The sequence below is a fragment of the Panthera leo genome, chromosome E3 (assembly GCF_018350215.1).
Source record: "Panthera leo isolate Ple1 chromosome E3, P.leo_Ple1_pat1.1, whole genome shotgun sequence".
NCBI classification, from domain to species: Eukaryota; Metazoa; Chordata; class Mammalia; order Carnivora; family Felidae; genus Panthera; species Panthera leo.
The window spans coordinates 15687015-15710689 of record NC_056694.1 but is presented as its reverse complement, the minus strand read 5'-3'; the positions used below and the strand labels follow the sequence as shown (position 1 = coordinate 15710689).

General features: G+C 39.2%; 1 protein-coding gene across 12 annotated transcripts in view; it reads left to right on the top strand.

Moving 5' to 3' along the window:
* LOC122209662 (CGRP receptor component) overlaps positions 1-23675 on the top strand; it is a 61376-nt gene that overhangs the window by 13427 nt on the left and 24274 nt on the right. For 6 of the 12 annotated variants that reach the window (XR_006197696.1, XM_042921728.1, XM_042921734.1 and 3 more), the window contains one exon: positions 5088-5182. The exons of 1 other annotated variant lie outside the window; for it this stretch is intronic. Coding sequence is in view for 10 of the 11 variants with exons in the window: in XM_042921728.1 (XP_042777662.1) it covers positions 5088-5182 (95 nt within the window). In the remaining variant the exon portion in view is untranslated. Of the gene's footprint in view, positions 1-789; positions 830-5087; positions 5183-7592; positions 7630-10271; positions 10300-10533; positions 10555-11139; positions 11237-23675 lie in introns of those variants that run through there. 5 more of the 12 variants (XM_042921738.1, XM_042921729.1, XM_042921731.1 and 2 more) reach the window with 5 other exon arrangements.

Below are 23675 nucleotides of genomic sequence, written 5' to 3'. Positions count from 1 at the left end.
GTCCTCAATTCTAACACCATTTGCGAGTCAGGGATCCCTAAGACCACCCTTGGGTTCAGTAATTTACTGGAAGTACTCAGAACTCACTGAAAGCTATTACATTCACAGTTATGGTTCATTACATGGAAAGGATACAGATTAAAATTGACCAAAGGAAGAAGCATATGAGGCAGATTCTAGGAGAAATGCCAACACAGAGCTTCTATCCTCCTCTTATGTGGGTGGAGTCAGAAAATGTTTGTCCTCTAATGTGGGTGGAGTCAGAAAATGTTTCTCTTGAAATCAGTGTGTGATAATACATACAAAATATTGTCAACCAGGGAAGCTCAGCTAAACTTCAGCTTCCCAAATTTTTATTTGAGTTCTGTTATATAGGCATAATTGAATGATTGGTTGCCTGTTGTAGTTCATCTCAGCCTCCAGGTGCACTGATTCTGCATGACCCAAAGCCTCCACCCTAAGTCACATTAAGACTATTCATTATGACATAAGACCTCCAGAGAAAGATACTCCTATTAAGTATAACATTGCCTCTCAGAAGCTGAAGGCAAAGGCCAGACCGTCTCTTTGGGCAAAGCTCAATTCTCTCTTTCTTTCTTCTTTCTTTCTTTCTATCTTTCTTTCTTTCTTTCTTCCTTTCAACGTTTATTAATGAGAGAGAGAGAGAGAGCATGAGCAGGGGAGGGGCAGAGAGAGGAGGAGACACAGAATCCGAAGCAGGCTCCAGGCTCCGAGTGTTAGCCCAGAGCCCGACGTGGGGCTCGAACCCACAGACTGTGAGATCATGACCTGAGCTGAAGTCGGATGCTCAACCAACTGAGCCACCCAGGTGCCCCAAAGCTCAATTCTTTATTGCACAAAAAGTGATGTTTTTTATTGTAAAAAACTTAGGAAGTACCAAAAAGGATAAAGAAGAAAGCTAAAGTAATTTATAATCTAACATCTAGTTGACATTTTGCTATGTTTTCTTCCAACCTTATGCTTTATCCTTAAAAAAGAAAGTTTAAGCTATTATATTTGTTATATATGATGTTTGATTTTTTTAATAATTTTTTAAAAAGTTTACTTTTATTTATTTTGAGAGAGAGCAGGTTGGGGAGGGTCAGAGAGAGAGGGAGACAGAATCCCAAGCAGGCTCTGCCTGATAGGGGTCTCGAACTCATGAACAGTGAGATCATGACCTGAGCCAAAATCAAGAGTCAACGCTTAACCGGCCGAGCCACCCAGGTGCCCCTGTGATGTTTGATTTTTATATCTGTCATTTTAATTTATGTTTTGGCTATTTCCTTTCAAATCTGATTTTGTCTTTATAAAGGGTTTAGTTTTTATTTTTTTTAACTTTTATTTTTTTGACATTTTATTATTCTTTTTAAAGTTTATTTATTTATTTTGAGAGAGAGAGCAGGGGAGGGGGCAGAGAGAGAATTCCTAGCAGGCTCCACACTATCAGCACGGAGCCTGATATGGGACTTGAACTCATGAACCGTGAGATCATGACCTGAGCTGAAATTGAGAGTTAAGGATGCTTAACCACTCACGCCAGTCAGAGTGGCCAAAATGAACAAATCAGGAGACTATAGATGCTGGCGAGGATGTGGAGATACGGGAACCCTCTTGCACTGTTGGTGGGAATGCAAATTGGTGCAGCCACTCTGGAAAACAGTGTGGAGGTTCCTCAAAAAATTAAAAATAGACCTACCCTATGACCCAGCAATAGCACTGCTAGGAATTTACCCAAGGGATACAGGAATACTGATGCATAGGGGCACTTGTACCCCAATGTTTATAGCAGCACTCTCAACAATAACCAAATTATGGAAAGAGCCTAAATGTCCATCAACTGATGAATGGATAAAGAAATTGTGGTTTATATACACAATGGAGTACTACGTGGCAATGAGAAAGAATGAAATATGGCCCTTTGTAGCAACATGGATGGAACTGGAGAGTGTTATGCTAAGTGAAATAAGCCATACAGAGAAAGACAGATACCATATGGTTTCACTCTTATGTGGATCCTGAGAAACTTAACAGAAACCCATGGGGGAGGGGAAGGAAAAAAAAAAAAAAAAGAGGTTAGAGTGGGAGAGAGCCAAAGCATAAGAGACTGTTAAAAACTGAGAACAAACTGAGGGTTGATGGGGGGTGGGAGGGAGGGGAGGGTGGGTGATGGGTATTGAGGAGGGCATCTTTTGGGATGAGCACTGGGTGTTGTATGGAAACCAATTTGACAGTAAACTTCATATATTGAAAAAAAAAAAAAGGATGTTTAACCAAGTGAGCTGCCTAAGCACCTCTAGTTTTTATTTTTATTTACTTTGTTATTTTAGGGGGAGAGGGGCAGAGAGAGAGAGAGAGAGAGAGAGAAAGAGAAAGAAAGAGAATCCCAAGCAGGCTCCATGCTCAGGGGCTTGATCTCATGATCCTGGGATCATGACCTGAGCTAAGATCGAGTTGGACGCTTAACCAACTGAGCCAACCAGGCACCCCAGGATTTAGTTTTAATTATCTTTATCTTTTCAAAGACAAAATTAAACCTGGGTTAAGTTACCATAATCCCTTTTAAGGAATTTAAGGGGGAGTTTAGTACATTTGTCCCCATTCCTCCCTGTCTGGTTTTGTTCATCTAATCATGTGTTTGAAATCCCATCATTCATTTATTCACTCATGTTCTTTTACATTGTATCGTTCATCCATCTCTAAAAAAAAAAAAAAAAATGAAATGTTTGTAATTAGTTTTACAGCCAAATTTCAAGCTGTCAGGTGCTTTTCTGCGTGCTTAAATTAGTCTAAGCTCACTGCCACTCTATTACATACTCATTAAGCTCTTGCTTTTAATATGTGGTACCTTAAGGAAAGTTGTTGTGGTGTTAAGTGTTTTGAGACTGTTTATACTTGAGAATGTATTTCTTGTGTTTTTAATGTGAATGACCCCTCATCTGACTATGGAGTTATTGGGCTCAGCCTTCAGTCGTCAAGGCTCTGTAGGTATTACTTGGTCTCTTATTGTTTGTCGTTGTGGAGGAGTCTGAGACCAACCAGATTTTTGAACTTGAGAGAAACTCTTAACTTATGAGGTTACTGTTTACTTTTCAGGCTTGAAATTCCTTTCAAGTTATGTCTAGGTGGGATTCTCTCTTTTAAAAAAAGTAAGAGCCTTTTATTTTGAGATAATTTTACAGAAAAGTTATAAAGATGGTGCTGAGAGTTCCCATATGTCCTTCCCCCAGGTTTCCTTGATGTTAACATTTTATTTAACCATGGTACAATGATCAAAACTAAGAAAATTACACAAACATTTTATTCAGATTTTCTCAGTTTTTCCATTAATGCCCTTTTTCTGTTCAAGGATCTGATTCAGGATGCCATTTTGTATTTAACAGGTTAAATGTTAGCATGTCTCCTTATATCCTCCCGTCTGTAACGGATCCTTAGTCTTTCCTCAGTCTTTCCTCATCTTCCATGCATGACCTTGACACTTTGAAGAGTACCAATGCAAGTCTTTTATAGAATGTCCTTCAGCTTTGGTTTGTTTGATGTTTTCTCATGATCAAACTGAAGTTACAGCTTTTGGGGAAGAATGCCACAGAAGCGATGTGCCCTGCTCAGTGTGTGATACAGGGTACATGATATCAGTGTCTTGTCACTGGTACTGTTAACTGAGATCACTTGATTACAGTGGTATCTGCCTGGTTTCCCCACTGTAAAGTTACTGTTTTTCTGTTTACACTTCGTATTCATTAGAAAGGAGTCACCAAGTCCAGTCCATTGAAAGGCACCTCTTGAGGGGCGCCTGGGTGGCTCAGTCGGTTAAGCGGCCGACTTCGGCTCAGGTCACGATCTCGCGGTATGTGAGTTCGAGCCCTGTGTCGGGCTCTGTGCTGACTGCTCAGAGCCTGGAGCCTGTTTCAGATTCTGTGTCTCCCTCTCTCTCTGACCCTCCCCCGTTTGTGCTCTGTCTCTCTCTGTCTCAAAAATAAATAAACATTAAAAAAAATTTTTTTAAAAATAAAAAAAAAAAGGCACCTCTTGAAGGGAAGGGTATCAAAGAGTTTGAGGACATATATATTAAAACTATCACAGTATTAATAAATATTTGGGGAAGATGCTGTGAGGCTATGCAAATATCATATTTCTCCTTAAGCTTTTGCCCATTGATTTTAGTATTCATTGGTAGGTCTTTCCTGCAGTAATTATTACTGTGGTTCAATTGCCTGATGGTGATTATTTCCCTCATTCCTTCCATATTTAACACATAGAAATCTTCTGTAACAAACAATTGTTCCTTCTCATCCATTTATTTATTTACTTATATCCGTATGGATTTGTGACTATTTTATTCTTTGGGTTTCATGTCTTTAAAAAAATTGTCTGAAGGGGCTCCTAGGTGGCTCAGTCGGTTGAGTGGCAACTTCTGCTCAGGTCATAATCTCACGTTTCATGAGTTCGAGCCCCACATTGGGCTTGCTGCTTTCAGTGTGAAGCCTGCTTTGGACCCTCTGTCCTCCTCTCTCTCTCTGCTCCTCTCCCACTTGCACTCTCCCTTAAAAATAAACATTAAAAAGAAAAAAGAAAAAAATTGAAATATAACACAATTGTCAGATTGAGGTTTTTCTTTTTTTTTAAGATCAGGAAAGCTTTCTTCCTGAATGTCATTCATTATTCCTGTTCTAGCTACTGATTTTCTTTTTGAGGAATTCCCATTATATGAAGATTAACTCTCCTGAAGCCATTTTTTTATAGAAGATTGTCTTTTATTTTTATTTAATATTTTTTTATTTTTGAGAGAGAGTGAGAGACAGAGCATGAGCAGGGGAGGGACAGAGAGAGAGGGTGACACAGAACCTGAAGCAGGCTCCAGACTTTGAGTTGTCGACACAGAGACTGTTGTGGGGCTTGAACTCACAAACCATGAGATCGTGACCTGAGCTGAAGTTGGACACTTAACCGACTGAGCCACCCAAGGCACCCCTATAGAAGATTTTTTAAACAAAATTTTACAATACTAAATTATAACCATTGTCTTCCCTTTTTCTCATTCAGATTTTTTTGTCTTATGCATTTTCTTTTTAAAATTTTTTTCGTAGACATTAAAATATATATCAAAAACACCATGCAGGCACCAGAGTCCTGAGATTGTCAGAGAGTTTCTCACAGCAATGAAAAGCCACAAGTTGACCAAGTAAGTAAAAATTATTTTAACTAGGAAAAGTGTGACACATAATGAAAATGATAGCTTATAAAAACCATCCTGAGCATTGGTGTATTTCTATTTAGTTGGGTTTTGAATCATAATTAACACACAGTGCTCTTTTACAGTAGGATCATGGTATCATAGACCAGACAGCTAAGACTTAGACACAAGTGTCTTTCTAGAGCCAGAAACAGAATGTAATGTAAAAAATCTTTCTTTGTTTTTTGTTGTTTTTTTTGAATCCCAGTTCTATGAGCTGCCCCATAACCCCTTTCTAGCACTCAGGCCAAATTGGTTAGAAATGAAGTTCACAAATTACAGTGCTCTTTATAAAGTTGATCAGTTAAGTCATTTGGCATTTGTGTTTACTTGGGGCAAAAATGGGTTGATAATATTGTCTTCCAGGGGCTTGATTACTTTTCCTGGTTACTTTCTTTCTTTCTTTTTTTAAATAGGAATTATAAACATCATTAAAAATTGGATTAAGATTAGTTTATATGAGAAGAATACTAGCCCTAGTCTTTTAGAATTAATACCAGAGCTGATAAATCCCAAAAGCCGTTGTCATTCATTCAGGATAATTAATAATTTTCTTTTGAGGGAAACATTGGTGTTATTTCAGACACACGGGGGCTACACTGTCAATAAACTAAGTGACTTCTCTTGCCTCTCCAGGTGAACTCTGAAGGCAGTCCTCTTTCAAATGTGTGTTTGTGTGTATATACTTTGTTTTTTCACTTGTGGTAAAATTTATCATCTTAACCACTTTTAAGTGTGTAGTTCATTAGTGTTAAATATATTCACATGTTGTGCAACCAGTATCCAGGAGTTTTTAATCTTACAAAACTGGAACTCTGTACCAATTAAATAACTCCCATTTCTTCCTCACCCCAGCCCCTGACAGTCACTGTTCCATTTTCTGTTTGTATTCTTTTTCAAGATGATTTGGATTGTTTAGGGTCCCTTGGGATTTCCATATGGCTTTTTCTATTTCTGCAAAAAAATGTTATTGGGATTTTGATAGGGATTATGTTGAATCTGTAGGTTGTTTTTGGATAGTATTGACATCTTAACAGTGTAAAGTTTTGCAGTCCACAAACATGGGATTTCTTTCTATTTTTGTCTTCTTTAAATCTTTCAGCAATATTTTATAGTCTTCAGTATACAAATCTTTTACCTCCTTGGTTAAGTTTATCCCTAATTATTTAATTTTTTTCAGTGCTGTTGTAAATGGAATTGTTTTCTTAATTTCTTTTTCAGATTGTTCATTATCAGTGTATAGAAACACAACTGGTTTTCATGTGTTAATTTTTGTATCCTGTAACTTTGCTGAAATTGTTTATCAGTTCTAACAGTTTTTTGTTGCATCTTTAGGCTTTTCCACCTATATCATAGTGTTGTCTGTGAACAGTGTTGTCTGTGAATTATCTCTGTGAACAGAGATAATTTTACTTCTTTTTCAGTTTGCATGCTTTTGTGTCTTTTTCTTGTTTAATTCCTCTGGCTAGGACTTCCAGTACTATGTTGAATAGAAGTGGTGAAATCAGGGACGCCTGGGTGGCTCATTTGGTTAAGCGTCTGACTCTCTTTCGGTTCAAGTCATGATCTCATGGTTCGTGAGATTAAGCCCTATGTCAGGCTCTGCACTGATTGCCTGAAGCTTGCTTGGGATATTCTCCCTCCCCCTCCCCCTCCCCCTCCCCCCTCTGTCTTTTTCTCTCTCTCTCTCTCTCTTTCAAAATAAACTTAAAAAAAAAAAAAGTGTGAAAGCAGTCATCCTTGTCATCTTCCTAATCTTAAGAGGAAAAGCTTTCAAACCCTTGCACCATTGAATAGATGTTACCTGTGGGTTTTTTGTATGTGGTCTTTGTTATGTTGACGTAGTTTCCTTCTATTCCAAGTTTGCTGAATATTTTTATCATGCAAGGGTATTGAATTGTGCCACATGCTTTTTCTGCAACAATTCAGCTGATTAGGTGGTTTTTTTTTCCTTCAGTTTTTAGTGTGATACATTACACTGATGGATTTTCACGTGTTGAGCAGTTCTTGCATTCCATGAATTAATCCCACTTGGTCATTGTGTGTAATTCCTTAATATGCTGGTTGGGTTAATATACTGTTGAGGATTTTGCACTAACTTAAGAGATACTGGTCTATAGTTTTCTTGTGGTGTCTTTATCTGGCTTTAGTATCAGGGCAGTCTTGGCCTTATAAAATAGAAAGTGTTCCGTCTGCTTTAATATTTTAGAGGAGTTAGAAGATTCAGTGGGTTTTTTTTTGTTGTTGTTTATTTTTTTAATATTTGACACACTGTATTCTTTATTTATTTTAAGTAGGTTCCACGCCCAATGAGGGGCTTGCACTCACGACCCTGAGATCAAGGGTTGCATGCTGTACCAACTGAGCCAGCCAGGTGCCGCTGAGAAGATTTGGTGGTAATTCTTGGTTAAATGTTTGCTAGAATTCACCTGTGAAACCATCTTGTCCTGGACCTTTCTTTATTTGAGGTTTTAGAGTATTCATTAAATCTCCCTACTACTTATAGTTCTGTTCAGATTTTTTATTTCTTCATCGAGTCTTGGTAAGTTGTGTCTAGGATCATATGTATGTATTTTTGAGGGAAGATTATTTACTTGTTACCCAAAGTCATTCTTGTTCTTTGATGTATTATAAGCTTTAAGCTTAGAAGCTTGTAATGTTTGTGGGGGGGGGGGGGGGGCGGTGGGGATCAGAGAAGATCTTCCTTATTAAAAGCCAGTATGAATTATATTGGATGAACCAGGGAAGTTTCACGTCTCTACCTTACATTCCATTTACACATTCCATTTATTGAGTCCATTTAATGTTCGTGCATTTAACACTCTCATTTAATTGTAATTTTCATAGCAGCCCAATGGACTGCTGTTACTGTATAGACTCTACTGCAGATGGGGATATTTGAGTTCGTTATTTCAGCTTTCTAGTTTAACTTTGTCCTTTTTGGCTGTCTTTGCTTTTGGTTCCTGAATGATAAAGTGCTGTTGTTATTCTACCTGTTACGATGAAATCACTTCATTCCAACCGATCTAAGTAAATCAGTCTGTCACCTCTTTGAGTTCTCATTTTTTTCTCCAAACTCTTTTAGTGGGGAGGCCAAAATGCAAGAAAGTAGACTTTGTGAGAGCACCTAACGATGTAGTCAGTTGAAATTATTCCTTTAGTCTAAATGCTTTTTGGCCATTACAACCTTTAATATTGATAAAACAGATTTGAAGCAGGTTGTGTTTACAATGAAAAGAGCAGAAGCTGAATCCTCACTGGTGTTGTGGCTTTATTGCCTGCCATTGGTACACAAATATTATGGTTAATATTTGTGGTGTTTGAAGTAGTCAGGGGTGCCTGGCCTTTTTTGGTAGCTGAAAATTATTTTAAGAAATACACAAAATCAGGGGGCCTGGGTAGCTCAGTCAGTTGAGTGGGCCAACTCTTGGTTTCGGCTCGGGTCATGATCTCATGGTTTGTGAGTTCAAGCCCCACCTTGGGCTTTGTGCTGATAGTGCGGAGCCTGCTTGGGATTCTCTCCCCTTCTCTCTGCCCCTTCCCTGCTCCTCATGCTCTCTCTGTGTCTCTCTCAAAATTAAAAAAAAAAAAAAAAAAAAAAAAAGAAGAAGTATTCATAACCAGATGGTTCAGAAATTGGAGTTTAGCTCTGAGAATAGACTAACTTCCAATGGAAATGTTTCTATAGAATATGAGGGAAAGGGAAGGTGAGAAGACAAAGTCTAAGTGTAGGAAAAGTAAGGCTTTGGCTATTTTATATAAACTGCCTCACTTAATCCTGACAGCCAACTCAGTGTTTTACTGATTACTCAGTAAATCTGAGTGTTTACTCAGATTAGTGGGCTGAGGTTGAGATAAGTTACATATGTGCCCCAGATCAGTCACAGAGTGAGTGGTACAGCTTACCCAAAGTTTCATGTTGTTTTTCTGAGAAAGCTAGTTAAGTGTGTGTATAAAGATAGTAGACCCAGTGAGCCCTGTGGTTGTCCTTGTTTGGGTGTTGAGAAGGAACTTTTTCTTCTGGGGAAAAATAACATAGCTACTCTTCCAACAGCCTGTCAAGAAAATTTTTCACTCCCAGAAATTTTAGAGTAACACTGGATTCCTATAAATATTTCTTTTCAAATGATTTATCTTGTCATTAATATATAAGCAATTCATGTGTATGGCAGATCAGTTTCATCACCCCCAGAAATTATCTCCTTATGTCTTTTGTAATTAATGCCTTTCCCTGTGCTCAGTGCTTGGCAGCTGATCTGTTTTTTTTTCCTATGAGTTTGCCCTTTCCAGAAATCATGTAAATGAAATAATATAGTATATAGCATTTTGAGTGTGTCTTCCTACATTTGCATACTGCATTTGTGCTTTATCCACATTGTTGTGCATTTATTCCGTTTTATTGCTAAGTAGTATTCCAGTGTATGGCTATACTGCAGTTTGTTTATTCACTCATCAATTGAAAGACATTTGAGATGTTTCCAGTTTTTGGCAATTATGCAGCTACTGTAAACACACCATCTGTGTTTTTGTGTGAGAATAAGTTTTAACTCTAAGAAACTGCCAAACTCTTTTCTAAAGTGACTGCACTATTCTGCATGCTCTCTAGCCAATGTAAGAGAGTTCCACGAGTACTTCGTATTTTTAGTAGTTTTTATTTTAGCTGTTTATATTGGTTTGAAGGGGTATCTCATTGTGGTTTTAATTACATTTTCTTGGTAATGAATGAGTGTTTTATTTTACATATCTTGGATGAAATGTCTATTTAAATATTTTGCCCATTATTTTGTTTTTATTACATAATTTTGACAGTTCTTTGTATATTCTGGATATAAGTCTTTTGTTCAGTATGTAATTTGCAGATATTCTGTCCAATTTGTGGTTTGTCTTTTCATTCTCTTAACACTATCTCAGAACACAAGGTTTTGATGGAGTCAAATTTATCTATTCTTTCTTCTCTTATGCATCCTGCCTTTAATATTTTGTGTAAAAACTGCCATATCCAGGGTTACAAAGATTTTTCTCTTGTGTTTTCTTCTAGAAATGATCCATTTGAGTTGATTTTGAGGGTATGTTGTGAGATAAGCGTTGAGATTCAGTGTGTGTGTGTGTGTGTGTGTGTGCGCGCGCGCGTGTGCGTGCGCCTGCAAATTTCAGTGTTTCAATAACATTTGTTGAAAAGACCACCCTTTCTTTGTTGAATTGCCTTTGCAGTTTTGTAAGTCATCTGTTGATACTGTCACTTCATTCTGTAATCTGTTCCATTGATCTATGTGTCTCTTCTTTTGCCAGTGTCACACTGTCTTAATCACTGAAGCTTTGTAGTAAGTGTTGAAATCAAATAGTATAAGTTCTTCAACTTCGTTCTTTTCAAAATTGTTTTGGCTTTTCTGGTTCCTTTGCCTTTTTATATAAATTTTCAAATCATCTTATTGATATCTAGAACAGATCCTGCTGAGATTCTGATTGGGATTGTATTACATGTATATATCAGTTTTGAGGGAGAATTGATATGAATATTGAGTCTTCCAATCCATGAAAACAGTGTATCTCTCCATTTATTTAGGAGTTTAATTTCTTTCATCACTGTTTTTGTGGTTCAGCATACAGGTTCTGCACAATTTATTAGATTATACCTATGTATTTAATAATTTTTGGTGCTATTTTAAATAACACTGATTTCTAGATGTTCATTGCTAATGTAGAGAAATACACCTGATTTGTCTGTATTGATCTTATGCTGTACAACCTTGCTAAATCCATTTACTAATACCAGGGGCTTTTTTATTTTTTAGCACGTTCCTTGTGATTGTTCTGTGTAGACAATCATGATATTTGTGGATACAAACTTTTATTTTTTTCAAATCATTTTGCCTTTATTTCTTTTTCCTGTCTCATGCTCTGGCTAGGACCATGATGTTGATGTATGATGTTGGACAGGAGTGATAAGAGCAGACATCCCTACCTTGTTCCTGATGTTATGGGAAGGCTTTCAGTTATTTACCAGTAAGTACGTTAGCTTAAGTTTTTCATGGATGCTCTTTACCAGGTGTAGGAAGTTCAGTTTGGTGAGATTTTTTATCATGACTGGATATTGAATTTTGTCAGTTGCTTTTTCTGTGTCTGTTGAGGTGTTCATATGGTTCTTGTTCCTTAGTCTTTAAAAATGTGTCTTTTTGCTTTTTGGCTATATCTTTTCATATATTTTGCTGTAGGGATAGCAATCTATATACCTATTCGTTTACAGTCAGGATAAAGTTAGTATTTTATCACTGTCAGTAAACTATATGTAAGACTCTTAACTTCTCCCTTTTATGTTGTATTTATTATATCTACATCATTGAAATTAGTATTTAGCTGTGTTTCAACATTTACTTTATATACTTTTACATATTTTAAAGAATTTAGGAGGATAAAATAGTCTTTTATGTTTACCCAGAATTTTACCATTTATTTTGCTCTTTATTCATTTCTTCTTCTTCTTCTTCTTTTTTTAATGTCTGTTTTTGAGAGAGAGAGCACATGACAGGGGAGGAGCAGAGAGAGAAGGGGACAGAGAATCTGCAAGCGGGCTGTGTGCTGAGCTGTCAACACAGAGCCTGACACAGGCTCAAACTCACAAACCGTGAGATCATGACCTGAGCCCAAGTCGGACACCTAACCTACTGAGCCACCCAGGCACCCCATTCTTCATTCATTTCTGAAGTCCCATGTTTATTTCTCATCATTTACTTCAGCCTGAAGAACTTCCATTAACATTTCTTTTAGAACAAATCTGCTGCTACGAATTTTCTTAGTTTTCTTTCAATTGAGAATGTTATTTTCTTTCATTCCTGAAGGATAGTGTCATAGGTTAATTGGTCTTTTAGCACTTTAAAGATGTTATTTCAGTCTAACTATCACGATTTCTGATGAGTAATCTGTGGTCACGCAATGTGTAATGTGTTACTTTCCTCTAGCTGCTTTTAGTATTTTTTCTTTTCTCTGGTCTTCAAAAATCTGATTTTGATTTTTTTTTAAGTTTCTCTTTGCTGAGCTTCTTGATTACATAAATTTTTGTTTCTTACCAAATTTGTAAGGCTTTGAACCATTATTTTGAAATATTTTTTTCTACCCCATTCTCTTTCTCTTTTCTTTCTGGAACTCCAAAGACAACTGTTAGAACTTTAATAATGGTTCTATAGGTTCCCAAGGCTCTGTTCTTTTTTTTTTTTATGTTTATTTATTTTTGAGAGAGACAGAGTGTGAGTGGGGGAGGAGCAGAGAGAAAGGGAGACGCAGAATCCGAAGCAGGCTCCAGGCTCTCCACTGTCAGCACAGAGCCCAGCGCAGGGCTTGAACTCACGAATGGTGAGATCATGACCTGAGCTGAATTTGGATGTTCAATCGACTGAGCCACCCAGGTGCCCCACAAACTTTTTATTATTTCCCAAATAATCTATATGCTTGTCACTCTTAGCTCCTTAAGTGGAGTATGTCCAACCCTGTTGACACAAAAAGCTCTGGACAACAAAATACAAATAGGGGATCAGGACTGGGGAGAAAGAAAATGATGTATTGCTTTTCCTCTAGATCTACTTTGATTGTCACTTGCAGTTTCAGCTCCACTGCGCCTTGTCACATGACTGTATTTTCTTCTAACATGACTGTTGATCAGTAAAGACCACAGAGCAGTCCCATTCAGGGGAACCTTCTGCAGTGATAGAAATATACCTCTGGTCTGTCCTATACAGTAGCTTTTAGCCACTTGTAGCTGTTGCTCACTGGAAATGTGGCTTGTGCAAAGGAGGAACTGCATTTGTAGAGTCATTTAATTTTAATTAAATGTAGGTAGGAGTAGCCGTGTGTAGGCGGTGGCTGGCATTATAGCAGGATTCTCTCACAGAGAGTCGTGACACTGAGGCTTTTCTTTCCAGGAAGCAACTTTATTCCTGCCAGCACTGCTCAGTTGGGTTCGTACCCGAAGAACTGAGCCCCACGTGGCGTAGTTTTTTTTATATATTTTTTACTTCTTTGTCTCCCATATATGGTAACACACAAACATGCAGTCTGATTAAGTGGTCTGATGTTACAAGGTCGTGGGGGATGGTGTCACGTACGCATATAGCCAGGTTGCCTTGAGGTTTTTTTCCTTAGGGAGGGACCCTACCACATTCCCCCTTTTGATGCTGTTTTGGGTCAAAGAGCATCATCTTGGTTTAGAGGTTTGGTTTATATTTTTATAACATCATTACATGAGTGGCTATCTTTTTTTTTTTTTAATCATGGCCTTAGTGAGGCTGGAGAAAGAACGTACTACCAGGGGAGCTAATAAGCAAGGTAGGATTAAGCAACCTCCCAGAATTAGGAGGATAATTTTTATGAGATTTTTGAATTCCCCAAAAGTTGAAAACCATTTTCCAAATAACTCCCTGGGGTTTTAACCGTTTCAGGTCTGGATGGGGACATGAACAATTCTTTTTATTTGATTTGTGATCTCTTTTATGACTTTTGTTTTCCTTATTTCTCTGTAGGCAGCAGTTGCGTAGGTTAAACTTTTCCGTCAGAAGCAAGCAGGTAATCTAAGGCCAAGAGATTATGATAGATAGGGCTTTGTGTATTTTGGCTTGCTACTTGTCTCGTAAGTTAAGAGCTCTGGCAGTTTTATTGGTTATAATTTTTATAACTGCTTGTAGTCTAATTATGCAGTTTAGCATGTAAATGGGAGTGTGGTAGCCCAAGGACTCATCCTCTGCCCGGGTGGCAGGACCACAATACTGGATTATACGCTCAGGAGGCCATTTATCGTCTTTTTAATTGCCAGTTTGTAAGGCATGCTGCTTTTTTTGGAGTCTCGCTGTCCCCATACACTTGGATTTCCAAATGTTTTTCTCTGGCAAGTGGGAGCAGGAAGAAAGATGGATGAATAGTTTCCAGCACACATGACCATGACCAGCCTGAGGGAAGTACTATATAGGCTGTCCTTTCATATATCTAGTATAGTCCACCTGGAGTTTGCCATTTGATGGCTGCGTTGACACTGTCCCAGGCCTCTCAGAGATGAGAGAAGTTAGACAAGGGGTGGGGATCTGTCTTAAGGTGATCTGGAGTCCCCCACCATGGGGTTTTCTGGCCAGTTGAGTTATAAAATCTTTGGCATAGGCATGTTAAGTTTTTAACAGAGATGACGAACTTTTTCCCCACCAGGCAAGACAGTTTTTCCCAATAATTGAGCTTTTGAGGAGCCAAACCCTGGTAGTAGGACTGGGGTATTTTGTTTTACTATAAGATTGGTGGGGATCTAAATTTTCTAGTCTCTTATGGCCATTGTTTCCCCATGTTGGTACCAACGAAGTATCCTATCCACAGAAGGAAGGTGAGTGCTAACAGAAAACTCTCACCACATTTTTAGCTGGCTGGAGCAGCCTTGGCCAAGCCTATGGCAAAGAGTAGAGCAAGGTGCCAGGGAAGGCTGCCTCACCCATGCTCTCATGTTCGTATCTCCAATGGCAAAGGAGGTGGAAACACATGTCTCTGAATCCCGGACGTGAGCCCCCAAGTAATGGAGAAGGATTCTTGCACAGAGAGTTGTGACACCGAGGCTTTTCTTTCCAGGAAGCAACTTTATTCCTGTCGGCACCACCCAGTTGGGTTCATACCCTAATAAGTGAGCCCTAAACGCCATGTGGTGTGGTTGTTTTAATATATTTTTTACTTCTTTGTCTCCCATATATGGTAACACACAAACATGCAGTCTGATTAAGTGGTCTGATGGTACAAGATCATGAGGGATGTTGTCACGTATGCATATAGCCAGGTTGCCTTGAGGTTTTTTTTTCTTTCCTTAGGGAGAGGACCCTACCACAGCATGTTGGGCAGTGCCATTTTATAATACCTCCTTTTAATTGACTTCATCTCACAGGCATAGACAAAATTCAGTGTCCTTTACAAGTCCTTTGCTGAATGATTCTGAAGCTTGATACACTGAACTTTTCCTGGGGGAAAAGTGGAAAGGCCATCCTCCGATTCAGATCTCCTCTTATGCCACCTATATTCTCTCCAACCATCCTTTAGTGGCTGAGGGTGCTTCTGGCAACATTTCAACTCTTGTGTCATCAGGCCTTGTCTTTGAAACCTCAGAACTGAGAATCTGGTTTGCTGGATTCCCAGAAATGTCTTTCCCATCAGAGCAGCCATTTTAACCGAAATGAGTCCATTGACTGGATTCTTATTGAGAGGTGAGAGAGTCTGAGAATTTGGTGCCAAACACCTTTAGAAATTATGAAACCAGTGTCTTTCAAGTGTGATACAGGTAATGCCATGGTGAGTGAGATGATTTTAGGTGGTACAATAATATAGTTTGATGTACTATTTTAATTTCATTAGTTAAACTTAGTTTAATGTGTACTTTTAAATTAATATTTGCATGGTATATCATTCTCTATTTCTTTCATATTTTATGATGGTACTTATACTCACTCAATGATATAGTCTGGGAAATGGCATGGGGAAAGTAGATCACTTCACCCCTCCACCTCCCCGCCTCCCGCCCAATTTTTTGTTGTGGTAAAATACACATAACATAAAATTTACCATTTCAACCATTTTTAGATGTACAGTTTCGTGTATTAAATACATTCATAATATTGTGTAGCCATCACCACCATCAATCTTCATAACTCTTTTCATCTTGCAAAACTGAAATGCTATACTCATTAGACAGTAACTCCTGATTCCCCCAACCTCCTGCCTCAGCCACTGGTTTAACATCCTAAAATTATAACACTTTAATTTGAGTTTATACTAGTTTAACTTCAATAACATACAAAAATTCTGCTCCTTCCCCATCCTTTTCAGTTGCTGATAAAACAGAATCACATCTTTGTACATTATATGCCCCAAACATAAACTCATAAGTATTTTAAATCATCTTGAATTTTGTAGAAAGCAAAAAGTGGAGTTATAAACTGCTGTTACCATAATACTAGCCTTTATAATTGTCCATGTGTTTACCTTTATGAGGTTCTTTCATTGTTCATGCAGCTTTGATTTACTGTGTAGCCTTTCACTTCATACTGCACAACATTGTTGAGTGATTCTTCCAGGGTAAGTCTGGTTTACTTAGCATTTGTTTCACAGGAATGTCTTAATTGTTTCTTCAGTTTTGAAGGATAGTTTTTCTGGATATAGGATTCTTACTTGAGAGTTCTTTTTGTTTTAGTACTTTGAATATTTTGGCCCACTGCCTTCTGGCCTTCAAAGTTTCTGATGAGAAATCAGCCCTCTCTGGCTTCAGGAAGCTGTATGCAAGCTGCTGCAGGAACGCTGATGCAGCCAATCCAGTAGAATTGGAGGATGGGTAGCTGGCACTGTGCCAAGGTCTGAAATCGACCAAAATTAAGTTTACTTTCCAAGCCTTAGCCTGGAAGTTGTAAGCTTTTAACTGGCTCCAGAATTCCAAAATAGTTACATCAGACAGATCCTACCAGTACAGGTGTTGTCTAGATGGGGAGACAGATTCCTGGTACCTTCTTAGAATCATCTCTGTTCTTTTTCTTTTTTTCTTTTTTTTTTTAATTGAGGCTTTATATTTTTACATCACTTTTAGGTTAACAGCAAAATTAAGGGGAAGATACAGAGATTTCCCATATACCCCTTCCTCAACAGGTGCATAGCCTCCCTCCCATTATCAACATCCCCCATCAGATTGGTAAATATGTTACAATCGATGAACCTCCATTGACACATCAATATCACCTAAAGTCCATAGTTTACATTGGGGTTCACTCTAAGAGTTACACATTCTGTGTGTTTGGACAAATGTATAATGACTTGTATCCACTGTTGCAGTGTCATATAGAGTGTTTTCACTGACCTAGAAATCCCCTGTGCTCCACCTATTAATCCCTCCCTCCCCACACATAACCCCTGGTAACCACTGTTCTTTTTACTGTCAGAAATGTAGTTTTGCTTTCAGAATGTCATGTAGTTGGAATCATACAGTATATAGTTTTTTTCAGATTGTCTTCTTTCACTTAGTAACATGCATTTTAAACTTCCTCCATGTCTTTTTATGGTTTCAAAGCTCATTTCTCTATAACAGTGAATAATATTCCATTGTCTGAATGTACCACAGTTTGTGTATCCATTACCCACTAAAAGACATCTTGGTTGCTTCCAAGTTTGGGCAGTTATCCAAAAATCCTGGTATAAACATTTGTGTGCAGAGTTTTTTGCCGATGCAAGTTTTCAGCTCCTTTGGGTAAATACCAAGGAGTGCAGTGGATTGATGGTAAGAATACGGCTAACCAAGACTGTCTTCCAAAATGGCTGTATCTTCATCCTCACCATCAATGAAAGAGTTTCTCTTGGCTCCAGTCCTCACCAGCATTTGATTGTTAGTGTTATGTTAGTGTTCTGGTGATGTTAGTGTTCTGGATTTTGGCCATTCTAATTAGATGTGTAATGTCTCATTTTAACTTGCATTTCCTTAATGACATAATGTGGAGCATCTTTTTGCATGCTTCTTTGCCATCTCTGAATCTTTTTGATGAGGTATTTGTTCAGGTCTTAGCCATTTTTCAATTGGGTTTTCTTATTAAGTTTTAAGAATTTGTTGTATGTTTTGGACATCAGTACTTTATCCTGTCTTTTGTAAATATTTTCTCCTAGTCTGTGGTTTGTTTTCTCATTTTTCTGATGTTGTGTTTCACAGAGCGAATGTTTTTATTTAATTTTAATGAAGTCCAGTTTATTAATTATTTCTTTCATGGATCGTGCCTTTGGTGTTTTAGCTGAAAAGTCATCCCCAAATTCAAGATCATCTAGGTTTTTTGCTGCGTTATCTTCTAGGACTGTTTATAGTTTTGCATTTTACATTTAGATCTAGTTGTCTATAGACCGTTTTTGTCTAGCTGGTGGAGAGGCAGATTCCTGGTTCTTCCCGCTCTGCCATTTTCCCTGAATCCTCTCTGTTCAGTTTCTTTTTTTCCTTTCCCTCTCCCTCTTTGTTGTTCAAACAAGATACTTCATACTGATCTAAGTTCACAGACTCTTGTGTCATCTCCATTTTGTTACTAAGCCCAGCCAGCAAATTTTTTATTTCATGCATTATGTTTTTTAGTTCTAAAATTACTGTTTGTTTATTATTTATAATTTTTGTCTCCTGAGGACTTCTAATATTCCATTCATTTTAAGAATATTATTATAATAGTTACTTTAAAGTCTTTGATAATTCCAGTGTATGGGTTATTATAGGTTTGGTATCTGTTGATTATCTTTTCCCTTGAGAATGAGTTGTATTTTCTTCTCATTGAGGTAATTTTCTATTATATCCTGGACTTTTTGAATATCATATTGTTTAGACTCTGGGTCCTGTTAAAAGCCTCTGGGTAATGTTGTTTTTGTTGTTGTTGTTTCTTTTAGCAGTCCATCAACCCAGTTAGGTTCACACCTCAAGTCTCTTGCCTTCCATGGGTGAGGATTTCAGTGTCAGTTTAGTTTTTAAAACCTTTGATCTGCTGCTTTAGATCTTTTTTGCAAATGAGACGAGTGGTGGTTTAACTTGTTCACTCCTCAGTGAAGAGCTGAGGCTGAACCTAGGGTTTGTGCTGATGAATGTTCAAACTTAGGAGAATCCCCTTCTCTAGGTCACTTCTCTGGCATTGCCGCCATACTCTCTGACCTACTTGAGCCCCCTCTTTTGGTTCTCTGGCCACAGTACTGGATTTCTCTCAAAGTTTTAGCTGCCCACATACAGTTGTTACTGGTGTTACTTTTGGGGCAAAACAGGGAGAAATAAAGAGGAAGGAGGGGGAGATATTAGTTGGCACTCTGGACCATTGGGACTCTCCTCCTGGCTACCTTCGCTGCCAGGCCTCCCTGAGGAGTTGCCCTTGTGTTGTGAATTTCAGATTACTAGGTTGCAGGGGCCCCTTTTTCCAGTCTTATGGCTGGAAAGATGGAATTTCTCTTGGAGTTTCAGCTGCTTGTGGAGCTACTGCCATAGTTCTGAGGATCAAGGCTGTGAAAGAAAAGAGAAAACAAAGCGGAAGAAACTCACATCCACCCGCCACACCAGCTAGCCCTTCAAGTTTTGTTTCTCTGCCTGGTCCACCTACTTCTGTATACTTTTCCGAGTCCTTAGGTTATTCCTTTTGTAGTCTGTCCTGTTGTTTTGTTTTTTTTTTTTTTCTTTTTCATTTTTTGTTATGATCAGCAGAAAGATTGGCTTTAGTGGTCTCACTCTATCTTGTCTATAACACAAGTCCTGATTATTGATTTTTAAGATCTCTTCTTAGCTGTTTATCAGTCTGGTGTGTTGTTTCCCCATCCCTACATCTTTTCTGCTACAAAAATGTACCTGGCTACCATTTGACATACCCATAAATGAGGTGCCTGGCTGGCTCAGTAGAGCATGTGCCTTTTGATCTCGGGGTCATGAATGCAAGAGTTGGGCATAGAGTTTAATCTTTAAAAAAAAGAAAAGAAAGAAACGCACAAATGGGAATTGTCTTGCAAGCTGATTCATGATTGGACATAATCTATGTAAATTTAAAACAGATTGTAATATTCAGAGAAGTGTCTTTTTTCCATTTGTGATCCTAAATTGGATTTATAAATTCCTTTGTGACCTTTTGGTGCCTGCCTTTCATTAAATGGTTTATTATTGGGACAAATCATGTGCCAGGGTTTTTGCATAGGTTATCAATCACTGCAAGAAGCAAAAGCTGCAGGCAGTGTTGTTCTACAAACAACCAGTAGAGGGGGCTGGCAGGCTTCTTTCTCTGTAGCTGGGGCTTGACTCCTGGAGACAGTAACCAACCATCGCAGCCCTTTGGCTTTCATTGGCCTCAGTACTTAGGGCTCAGAGGGTTGCTTGCCATATGCCGTGGAGACCTGGACTATCTTATGCTAGCCAGGGTGGTTTAAGACAAGAATCACATTTGTAACAGAAACTGCTTAAGTGCTTTTTAATCCTTACATCTGCATATTCTATAGTAGAGTTTTTCTCTACTGTTCTCTCAGGGAGAGGAGATTCAAGAGAATAGCCTTGAATTGTCAAGTTCTCATGGTCCAAAACTGAGCTTTATTAATTTAAATACCTCCACTACTAGAGTCCTTGGGGACATAGAAGGAACTATGTTTTATTTTACTTCATAGCTTTATTCAGCAAAATGGTAGTAGTGAGACTCAACTTGAAGTCACTTTAAAACCAAGTCCTATGTTATTTTCTTTTTTTCTTTTTTTTATTTTTTAGTGTTTATTTTTGAGAGAGAGAAACAGAGTGCGAGTGGGGAGGGCAAGAGAGACAGGGAGACACAGAATCCGAAGCAGTCTCCGGGCACTGAGCTGTCAGCACAGAGCCTGATGCAGGGCTCAAACCCTTGAACTGCAAGATCATGCCTTGAGCCAAAGTTGGACGCTTAACCGACTGAACCACCGAGGTGTCCCAAGTCCTATGTTGTTTTCTATAGCATGGTTACCCCACCCAAAGCATTTGGTTCCTTAATAATTTAATTTTTGCTTGAGGCATTTAGTTCTTTTTTAAATTTTTTTATTAAAAAATTTTTCTTTAATGTTTATTTTTGAAAGAGAGAGAGAGTGGGGGAGGGGCAGAGAGAAGAAGACACAGAATCTGAAGCAGGTTCTAGGCTCTGAGCTGTCAGCACAGAGCCCGACGTGGGACTCGAACTCATGGACCATGAGATCATGACCTGAGCCAAAGTCGGACGCTTAACTGACCGAGGCTCCCCGAAGCGCCTGGCTTGCAGCCCCAGGTCTCATCCTGAGATTCTCTCCCTAAGATGTACAGCTATGTCTGCCAGGAATAGAAGAAGAACTTGCCATTGAGACTCAGCTTAGGTAGGTTTGTAAATAACTTTGAGTCCCTAAAAGGAACTCTTGTGTACACAGATTACTCTTGGTGTTTGGCAATGTATTTGGGAAATGTACTTCTGGCCAGCAAAGCTCAGAGTAGATGGATGGGTTGTCAGGTTTCCCTAGTTTCTGGAGTTAGCTTGTCTGCTTTCAAAGCATGAAATCCTGCCCCAGGTCTTCCCAGTGATCAACAGTTTTCACTTCTTCTGAAAGTCAGACCTGCCTTAGCTCTTTCTTTAATTATCCTCTACCTACATCGATCTCATGGCAGCTTTGTCTCTGTTTTGGGGGATACAAAGATGAATGCAACATAAGGCATAGTAGGGATGACCCTCAGGTTTCTGGACTGGGTGTTTGCTTCTTTACCAAAGTGAAAAGTACAGAGAATGGAGCTGGTTTGTTGGGAAGGACAGACCACTTTGGGATGTGCTGAGCTTGAAATGTGTCTGAGGGGTTTAGGTGGAGATGTCTAGGTGGCATTTGGTTACAGAGATCTGGAGCTCAGATCACATAACGTGAAAACACGGACTTATTGGCTAAAGTCTATAGTAGGGGACACGATTATGAGGTTTGGATGAGGAACTCAGTAAGCGGTCAGGTGAAAAATGGCACCATGGAAATGTTACAGAAGAAAAAACCTAGAAAGAGATGAAGAAGGAATAGTCAGACATGAGAATCAGAAAAGAATGGTGTGGAAGCTGCAGAGGTAGATAATTTTAAGGAGGGAGTGATCAACCATGTTAGATATGGCAGAGACAAGGTCGGAGAAGCGTCCCCTAGAGTTGTCAATATGGAGGTCATCAGGCCCTTTAGCAAGAACAGTTTTGGTGATCAGTTGGGACAGGAGCTAAAGTGCCATGAGTTGAAAAGTGAAGGGGAGAAAGTAGAGACAATAAAAACTGGCTTGGTGATGATGTGAGGGGGATGTTTGTAACCCCCATCCCTTCACACTGGAACCTGTAGTGAGTGTGGTTCTGTGGTTTTGCTCCTGCAGTGTTCAGCTCTTTGGATGTAGGAGCAGAGAACTCGCTTGGTTGGTTTAACTCCACTTCTGCTTCACTGAGAAAATTATCCAAAATTAACTCCTTTCCCTTCAGACCCCCTCAAATTTGCTTTTTCTTTTCCACATTGCTGCGGTGTCAGTGGAACGTGAGCCCCTTTGCTGAGACTTTCAACTTTGTTTTTCCCTTTCACTCCTATAATTTTGGTCTCTCCTTATGCTTATCTCCTTAGCTGGCAAACATGTTCTGGGGCCCCCCAGAACCTACCCTTCTCAGGCTGTAACTGCTTTTTTACTTCCACCTGTCAAGAGGTTATTTTGGTCTGTGATGTGGGGCAGAACCAGACCCGTGGCTGTTGTGAACAGCAGAGGTCAGTCTCTAACAGCCAGCTAATCTGTGCAGCCTCGTGGGAATCGAGCGTGGCCTCAGACCTTGCGTTCTCCTCAGGCTGCACCTGTAGTGATGCTTCATCTGACTACTCGGAGCTGTGTTGTTTGAGCTTTGTGCATCCAGGAGCTGCTGCAGTCCCCACTACATCAGCTGCTTTTCCTGACCACACGGTGGCTTTTGGCCCTTTAGGTTCCACAGCCCCTGTGGCTTATTATCCGCTTGCTCCCATCTGTCTGCCCGATTCAACAGTGCCGGTGGAAGGAGCATATTTTGCAGGTACCAGATTCAGAGCTGGGGCTGCTCTGGCAACATTCCTCCTCCACCCCCAGGATGCCTTCCCAGTGCTGCTCAGACTTCTTCATGGTGGCATAAATGGTGGCTCCAGCATCTGGTGAGGAACCAGTCCACTGCTATGCCAGGAAAGACAGCACAGATCATATGAACCTCATGTTTCACTTCAGACACATGTTGGGTGTCTTTCTGGTGCTCAAACTTTTGGGCACTTTTCAGATTCAGTCAGAGAGCACTTAATGGTAGCGGTACCTCCGTGAAGCATTTTGATGTAGAGGAGGTAGCCATTCATAAAAAAACATGGGTAAAGCAGCCCTAAGGATCTTCCTTACATTCCTCTGGAGTTATACAGTATCATGCTGGTCTTTGCTTTTAGTAATGATCTACCAAATTAGGTTTGCAGGGAACTTTCATCTTCCTGAGAATTAAAGTTGCCAAATTACTCTGATTGGTCTTTCGTCTCCTTTAAGTCTTTGATTTATACTACATGTTATAAATGAAACGTGTTAGTTGTCTGACTTTGCCTTTCCATCCTTTGCTCCCCATCCCACCCTCAAACCTAGTCTTTCATTCCCTCCTGCCCATCTCCATTGAATCAGTGTTGTAGAACAGAAAGCCAGTCGGGCTAACTTCCTTCTTTCTTGCACATGTCACTTGCCATCTTTTAACTGGTCTTTCACAAGGATCCTCTGAAAAACCCTCTGTGCCCCAAGCACAGACTCCATTGCTTTTACTTTTGCATCTGCCTCTTGGACCCTCGTCATATGTTGTTTCATCAGACACAGACCAAATCTGAATTTGCTTTGGTGCCAGAAGAGCTGAGGTTCGTTTGAACAAAGAATATCAATACGAACTGTACTGAAAACAACAGTTCGTTTAAAATCTGAGGGGCAGTGGAGAGGATG